The 9,011-nt window shown below is 37.3% G+C and overlaps 1 protein-coding gene and 1 pseudogene across 1 annotated transcript in view; both read left to right on the forward strand.

The window, feature by feature from the left end:
• The first annotated feature begins 679 nt into the window (after positions 1-679).
• On the forward strand, positions 680-798 carry LOC111745281 (annotated as a pseudogene).
• A 4,712-nt stretch (positions 799-5,510) lies between these two features.
• The window catches only part of PTCHD3 (patched domain containing 3), a 5,445-nt gene continuing 1,944 nt past the window's right edge, over positions 5,511-9,011 (forward strand). The window contains 4 exon segments of the mRNA XM_011369525.1: positions 5,511-5,895; positions 5,898-6,088; positions 6,179-6,370; positions 7,296-7,417. Coding sequence (XP_011367827.1) covers positions 5,511-5,895; positions 5,898-6,088; positions 6,179-6,370; positions 7,296-7,417 — 890 coding nt within the window.

The following is a 9,011-nucleotide window of genomic DNA, read 5'->3' on the forward strand; positions in this document are numbered from 1 at the left end:
GCTGCCCGCTGCAGAATTTCTTCTTCAGGGAAAACTCTTCTCTCTGCTCTTAAGGCCATTCAAATAATTGAATTAGGCACAACCAGATTACCTAGGATAATCTCCCTTCCTTAAAGCCAACTGGTTATGGACTTTAATCATACCTATAAAAAAATCACAACACCTGGGTAAGTGATTGAATAACTGGCACTATTGTCAAGCTGACACATAAAAAGGACCATCACATCACAATCACATGTATATGAATATATATATTGTGATCCAGATGCACTGTTGCACTGTGTATACGTGTGTGCACACGTGTGCATGTGTGCGTGTGTGTGCGTGTGCGTGTGTGTGCGTGTGTGTGTGTGTGCGTGTGTGTGTAGACAGAGAGTTCAGGAAGGATGCACACCAAATCGCTCTTGTCCTCCTTGGTTCCTTGCAGTGTTTCTCTTCCCTGTGCTTTGCTTTTGAGGAGATTTAACTCTAGAAATTCGATTTAACTCTAGAAATTCTTGGTCCCCTGAGGACTCAGGAAATACATGAATCTTGTCCTAAGAACTTCATCACCTCAAAATTAACCTAATAATATGTAAAGTAGTCTAAGCTAATTGCCCAAGTTCTCAATTTAAAAGTCTATTCAGATTTTCTTTAACTATTTGGACCAGTTCTTCCGTTCTTCAAGAGAACATCTCCAGTCTACAGCCATTCCACCCTGAATACGCCTGATCTCGTCTGATATCGGAAGCTCAGCAGGGTCAGACCTGGTTAGTACTTGGATGGGAGACCATCTAGGAAGACCTGGTGCTGTAGGCATAAAAAATAAATAAATAAATATAAATAAAGAGAACATCTCCAAGGCCACCTGCAGCTACTCAGTTATCTCCTGGATTTGGGCTCCTCTTGGAGTATTACTCTAATTTCTTTTGTTAGATGTTTTTAGATTCTCTCTCTGTTCTATTAATTATTAAATTGTTTCCCCCTTTTTGAAGTCATATCTCAATCAACTTTTGATCTGGTCTTTTTTTTTTTTCCTTTTTGTATGTTGAGTGTGGTCTTCAAGATACCACTTTTCTGTCTAATGTGAGTCCTCCCCAATTTCAACACTTCTATTAAAGAAATCTCTATTTTTCTTGACCTTAAGTAATATCCAGTTTGTCTTCTGCTGTTTCGTAGGCCATCTTTTCTGGGCATTGCTTCTCTACAGGAAACAAAAAATTCATTTTATTGTATAAAAAGGAATTTAATGAAGATCAAGGATAAAGTAACCCGTACCTCAAAGAGTTTTACTATCAGCATTGTGAAAGTGTCCCCAAGTCAATGGAAACCAGCACTCTCTTGCTTTAAAGCAAGCAAATCCCAAATGCATGAGAACTTATTGACCTTCTGCTTATGTCACAGTTTCTGCTGTGTCATTGGACCAAGTCAGTCACATGGCCAAACCCAGAGTCATAAAAAGTCATAAACACCAGGAGCCATGATTCATTGGAAACCATCAATATAAGAGTACCACCCCACCATAATATTTAAGAATTTTAACAATAAGAATTTTGTTTTGAATTTGTTTATTTTGAATTTAATAATAAGAATTTTAACAATGTTTTCCCTTTCCCAACAGTATATTTTTGGTTAATTGTTACTGGTCACTTTTAATTCCTTTCTCAGTTTCTTTCTTAATTATTCATGTTTCAATTTCAGAGCCTCTTCTCAATACCTGATGCAATTTATTAAATCTTTAGATTTTAACCTAGACAAGGAAAACTAAGTGACTTCATAATACTCTGTGACAGATTATTATATAAATTAGGTAGAACAAGTATACTGTTTTAATTACCAACAAGGAAGAAAAGAAAAGGAAAAAAAAGCTTAAGATGGGGCAGATGAGAAGATACAAAAAGATACCTCATATCTCAGAATACTCAGTTAGGCATCTGAACAGACACTACATAATCTAAAGAGTACACTTTAGTCATTATGTCTGCTATATTTTAATTACATAATTTCTGGAGCTATGGAGAGGCAAATAGAACCACCTTATTAGTGAGAATAGTCAGATACTCCCATAGTTCAATTGAAAGTCCCTTATTTTTGCTGCTAATTCCTCTACTATCTCCTCCTATTGACTAAGATTAGAGTGTCCTCTGAGTGCCAAACACATGGTCCTTGTTTCTCATGAGCTCATGATCAAATGTAGGAAACAAATAGCCATATTACTAAAGTACAATTAAAACAGAGACGCTTTATAAACAATAGTGGGCAACTTCCCTTTATTTATACCAAACTCGGTTTAGCTAACCTGAGAGAATGGGACTTAGAAAAGAGAGAAAAACAGGGCTTGCGGGCAGCTTGAGAAGGACTGGAAACAAAAGGAAAATGGAGTCTACATGGTGACAGGAGGTAAAGAAAAGGTAAGTGACTGAGCACTAAATAATGCTTTGCCTGCTTAATTTTATCTAGACCAAATATGGGTTAAGATGTAGACTAGATAAATTTTAAATTCTAAACTATATTCTTAAATTCTCTAGTACACTTCCCCTTTTCATATAGAAGGCATTTTCTAAAGTATGGAGGATCCTATCCTGAAAAATAAGACACTATTCTCAGAATAAAGGCCAGAAGGATTGTCTAAATTGAAAAAGAGAACCTTAAGGAACTCGTTTAATCAGACACCATGTGGCTCCTAAGCCATGTTACAGTTGCACTTGAGCTCTGAAACCAACTCAAAAATAGCAGATGATCTCATAAACTATTTGGCTCGATTTTATTTTTTAGGCATTTTAAGAAAACCAAATTCCTTTTATAGAATGATACAGAAAAACTGGCAGAGAACAATGGCAATTTTTTCGCTTGACATTCTAGACCCACACAAACACGAGCAATCTAGATAACTAGATTAACAAAATAAAATTGTCTAGAATCAATGATCTAGAATGAGGAGACTAGATAAAGACAGATCCTTTATGAAGCACACATGTTTTTCTATAGAATTTAGCACTCTGAGTGACAGATTTGTGAGCAATTGTAGACATTTAGTGGTTGTTTTAAGGGAAAAAAGCATGCTGATTTTGTGCTAAGGAAATACCATAAAGATAGGCAGTAAGAGGCCCTATGTTTTTTTTTGTTTTTTGTTTTGTTTTTTCCTATTCAAAACTGTACAATTTCTTTATTGATACTAACATATACAAACCTGAGTAGTCACTTCCACAAAATGTGATTTGCTCCATTAGAGAGCATTTGTGAATGTTCTCACTGTGACACTTCAGCTTAAATGTCTAGGAAACCAGCTGAGCCATTCTCCCCTAACACGAATATGGTTCAACAAATAGAATTCCTAAATCAGTTTCCCCCTCTACAGACTTTAAATGTGATACAAATGCCACTAGGTTTATAGTACGTGAATGATAAACTCAAGAGGTAGCTATAACTAGGACTTGCAACATGCAAATGAAAGAGAAAAGGAATGCTCAGTCCGATTTGTAACTTTTCACATAGAAAGCTGATGCCATCTTGTGGTTATTTTGGTAAGGTCACTCTTTAAACAGACTTGAAAAGCCAACGTACAAAATTTCCTATTTCTTTCCTCTTTAAAATATTGTTAAAGATAGTTGCCCTGAACTCTTAGGCTCAGTGCTCTTACAATCTGGAGATTTCATGAAAATGCTTATATCTATCCACATAAAAACACAATTATTATTAATGCTGAGTGACTGCCAACCATGAAAAAAGTGCCAAGTAATTTTCAAAATTCTAGGAACTGCACACAAGCTGCCTTTCAAAATCTTAGTTATGTGCATGTTTAAAGCTAGGTGAACGTTTTCTTTAAAATAATGACATGAACACAGAAGTCATTTAACCTTGGAAACTGGAATAGACTAAAGAAATATTATCAGAAAAAGAGACAAGCTTACAAAAACACTGGAGACTGGAAAAGGTACCATCCATACTTCACACATTTTGGAGAATTTGAGATAGAGTGCAGAGAAAACCAGATTGAAAAATGACTCCATGAACTACTCATAGTTAATTGCTGAGAAATGGTACAGGCAAGTCTTCTAAACATAGATATTGAATTTGCTTTATTCATCAAGTCTCAATATCATTAAGATAATTTGTATATATGTGTGTGTGTGTGTGTGTGTGTGTGTGTGTGTGTGTATACTCAAAAATATGCTCTTGGCAATTAAAATTACCGACATGAATATGATAATTTACATATGTAAACACAAAATACATTAAGATGAAAAAGAAAATACTGTTAACTAATACTTCTCTGAAATGGGAAAGAAAATAATAAAATATAACCATGTAACACTTGTGGAGTATGCAAAGCTTGCATGTGGTAGCTGTGGATGAGGTGGTTAGAGAATGACTCGGGTATCAGTTTTTCCAAATACGATTTGATTAAACCAAATGGCTCAGAACCACTCCCTTGGAACACGGAAAGGAAAAGGCCTTTGGTGATCACAAAATATTACTAACAACCCCATAATCTGAGTCTCACAGATTATCACAAACTTTTATTTTTGTATGTTTATAAAAGATTAGGACATGCTTTAGAGGTACTAACACAACAACATGGTACCCACCAAAGACCTGTTGCTTATTATAATCTATCCTTTGATCTGGTTGATCTGGTACTGAAGACCTACTCTTCTTGCCTCAGATCAATAATAGTCTCAGTAAATTAGTTGAAGCACATTTAGTTCTTATACCAGGATCACTTTGAAATCTGACAATAGCCCATGTAGTAAATCTCTGTTGATAACTGAAAGCATCCCAACTCCAGCTAGTTTATTAATTAACCATAAAATATTATTACTATCTCCTCGTATTTCTATCTATCCATCTAACATTCTCAGTGCAACAACGTCACGATGGTATTTCTGTAGTTTTAGAAGTGTCCACTTGTCCAAGGGGCTACTTCTTTCTCACTCCACCCAGAACACTAAGGAGATTGACACAGCAGAATGGTTTGGAAGCGGCGAGAAGCAGGGAAAAGGGGTAGAGGCTCACAGCAACGGGGGGCGTGGAACTCAACAAAAGGCCATGGTTTCTACTACCCACCTTGCAGACTCTACCTAGAGACCCACCATGAACTTCTGAGGGAGCATCACCTGTGGAATCCCCAGCTAGACCATGTGCACCTCCAGCACTCCACATAGTGGACCCCCTACAACATCCACAGAGGGTGAGCAGGAGCCTCTGCAGACAGGCACAAAGACAACCAGCTCTACTCTTCAGGACTGGTCGAAGGCGCATAACTATGAACACTTGAGGGCGCTGCCCCATGAAAAATAAATGGAAGTTTCTCTGCGCCCAGACTGGCTTTGTGGATTGAAAGAAGGCATATAATACTAAGACTTTTCCCTCGAAGAAAGAACAAGAAGGGTGGAGCAGGTGCACCCACAGGAAAGGCTTGAGAGAACCCTAGGATCCTAAGCTGGGCTAACTGGTGAAGATCTTTTTCTCTTGAAGCCAGGCGGTAATGACCAGAAGAGGTGATTGATTCTTCAGATGTGAAGACAATAATGCAAGTTGGAGCAGGAGTCACACTGTCCCCCCCCTCCCGCCTCCCCCCCGCATCGGTGAGATGGGTGTCATCTCCGCCGGCTTCACCGTGGGAAAACCAAGTGTCTGAGAGGCACCGCTGCCACACCAACTGCCTGAAGGCGGCGCTCTCCTGCACCTTGCGTTGGCTGGGATGGGAGGTAGGCTGGCGCCTCTGGGTCTTTCTGCTGGAACCCATAGTGCTGACGGCTGCTCTTGGCACTGGCTTTATTTACCTGGCCAGGGATGAAGAAGAGGACCTCGAGGAGCAGTACACCCCGATGGGAAGCCGGGCCAAGGCTGAACGACGCTTTGTGCAGACATGTTTCACCACCAATGACTCTAATAGCTTCTCCATCTCCAGAAGAGCACCGAAGTCAATTTCACTTCGAATCTAGTGGTCTCTAACACTGCCTCGCTGCTGGAACAAGAAATCTTATTAGAAGTAAACTGCACGATGCGGTGCATGCTCTGTGACACAGAAAAACGGAACCTAGATCCACTATTATCAGGTGCGTACCAAGAACCAAGGCTTCTACGTGCCCTCCAACCCATTCCTGTCAGTCTGGCAGGTGAACAATAAACTTGACTGGAGAAACATCACCTTCCCCATCTACGACCAAACTGCTCAGCCTATCTACCTTGCCAGCATCCTTGGAGGAACCGTTTTAAGCAAGAAGATGGGAACGAACCAGTTATTCCTGGAAGCCAAAGCATAGAGCTGCAATGTTACCTGAAGACCAAGGATGGAGAGGATAACGAGCATAGCAAGATGTGGCTGATCCATTTCCTGAACCAATTTAGCAAAATTAAAAAGAGTCTGGCCTTGAAGATGATCCAGGTTCCCCAGGGGTTGACAGGGAGGCCAGGATGTGGGAGGGATAAGAAGACTTGTTCCAAGGATCATAGCAATGGAATCTTTGACTTGAAGCTGGGTGTGCGCTACTGTAATTTGGTACTTAATCCAACTTTCTTAAACCCACTAAAGGATGCCACAAATCTTAGATCCTTGGTAATATTCTGCTAGAAAACACAAATCCCACATCCTCAAGGTAAGGTCTGTTCAGTGTAGACATTGATCTTTAGGTTTAACTTTGGGGTTTAGTTTTCTAGCCAAATTACTTTTAGTTAAAGTTTTCACTGTTTCTGGGAGCCCCTAAAATTTGTTTGAAGCTCATTGGAATAAACAAACAAACAAACAAACAAACAAACCTTTAAGCAAAAACTCCATGGTGTTATTGAAAAAGATAACTAGCTCAGCATTTTTTCAAGTGGATCATAGCATAGTGCCAGGCACATATTAAGTGTTCGGTAATTGGTGGGCCAGGAAACCTACTAATAATTCTGAATAAGCCTGGTGAAAGTGAGACACCTACTGGAGAAAGCCTTTGAAAACCAGGGCTTTCTGAAATGATTTTTGTGCAATTAAAATAGTAAAAGATAACAATCTAATAAAAACTGAGAAAAAGTCACAATTTCTACAGTTACTAATGATTTCATAGTTTAATATGAAATTCAGATTTTGTATATTTAGGAGTTTTAAACTTTGGATTTTTGTAAGAAATTTTAGAACGCATGCCGCTGATTTGTGGAAAGAAGTAAATCTGTATTATCCTCTTCATTCTGAAATCATAATCCATGCATTTTGATTTTTTACTGATTTTGAACATGTTGTCTCCGTCAGTATAAGTGTTTCAATAGTGTTTGTAACTCACATGCAAATGTTAGAATTAGAAGTAATTTAACTGAGTATATTTTTGTGACAGGTGGTCAACTTTGCATCACCTTCCAGACAACTGGAATTTGAGGCAACTTCTCTGACAGTAATCCCTTTCTTTCATTTAGCATACCTTCTAATTATGTTATTTGCAATCACATCATGCTACAGGTAAAAACACTTCTATTCATTCTTTAAACTCTTACTTTTTAAAATAATACTTTATGGTGGTAAACTGTATATTATATATAACATAAACATGTCATTCTAACCATTTTAAGTGTACAATTCAGTGTCATTAATTACATTTACACTGTTGTGCAACCAGTGTATCCGTTTGTGCTGTTTCCATATATTTTCTATCACAGAAATACTGCAACCATTAAGCAATAACTCCTCATTGCCTTCCCAAGCCGTGGTTATCCTTTAATATCTATTTTCTGTCTTTATGAATTTGCCTATTATAGAGATTTCATATAAGTGGAATCATATTTGTCCTTTTGTGACTGGCGTATTTCACTGAGCATAATGTTTTCAAGGTTCATTTATGTTGTAGCATGTATCAGAACTTCATTCCTTTTTATGGCTGAGTAATATATCCCTGTATGTATACACCACATTTTATTTATCCATTTATCTGTTCATGGGCACTTGGAATATTTCCACCTTTTGACTGTGATGAATAATGCTGTAATGAACATTAGTGTACAAATATCTGTTTGAGCCCCTGTTTTCAATTCTTTTTCAGTATATACCTAGGAATGGAATTGGTGTGCTATATAATTCTGTTAGGTTTTTGAAGAACTGCCAAACTGTTTTCCACAGAAGCTACACCATTTTGTATTCTATCAGCAATTTATAAGGGTTCTACTTTCTTCCCATCCTCACAAACATTGGTTATTTTCTGTTTTATTTATTATGGCCATCCTAGTACGTGCAAAGTAGTATCTCATTGCGATATTGATTCACGTTTCCCTAATTACCAACGATGTTAAATGTCTTTTCATATGTTTATTGGCCATTTGTATATCTTCTTTGGAGAAATGTCAGATGCCTTTTCTACATCTATTGAGATGAACATGTGGTTTTGATCTTCTGTTCTATTAGAGTGATATATTACATTGATTGATTTTCTTATGTTGGAAATGCTCTTACATTCCTGAAATAAATCCCACTTGGTCATGATATATAATACTTTTAATATATTAATGAATTGGGTTTGCTAGAATTTGGTTGAGGACTTTTGCATCTATATTTATAAAAGATATTGATCTGTAGTTTTCTTGTGATGTCTTTGTTTGGCATTGATATCAGTGCAATGCTGGCCTTATAGAATGAATTAGGAACTACTACCTCCTTTTCAATAATTTGAAAGGGTTTGAGAAACATTAGTGTTAATTCTTTTTTACATGTTTGGCACAATTCACAAGGGAAGCCATCTAATCCTGGGCTTTTCTTTGTTAGGAAGTTTTTGATTACCGATTCAATCTTTTTACTTGTTATATGTCTGTTCAGATTTTCCATTTCCTCTTCAGTCAGTTTAGGTCACTTATGTGTTTCTAGGAATTTATGTATTTCATCTAGTTTATCCAGTTTGTTGCCGCAAGTTGCTTATAATATTCTTTTATAATCCTTTCTATTTCTGCAAGGTTAGTAATAAAATCCCCGTTTCCACACATGTAACATTAGCTATTGCTGCTTTAAGGCTGCTGCTTCTTTAAAACTATTGCCACTTTTATTTTTTTATTTTATTTTATGTTTTTTT

The sequence above is a fragment of the Pteropus vampyrus genome, unplaced genomic scaffold (assembly GCF_000151845.1).
Source record: "Pteropus vampyrus isolate Shadow unplaced genomic scaffold, Pvam_2.0 Scaffold150, whole genome shotgun sequence".
Lineage (NCBI taxonomy): Eukaryota > Metazoa > Chordata > Mammalia > Chiroptera > Pteropodidae > Pteropus > Pteropus vampyrus.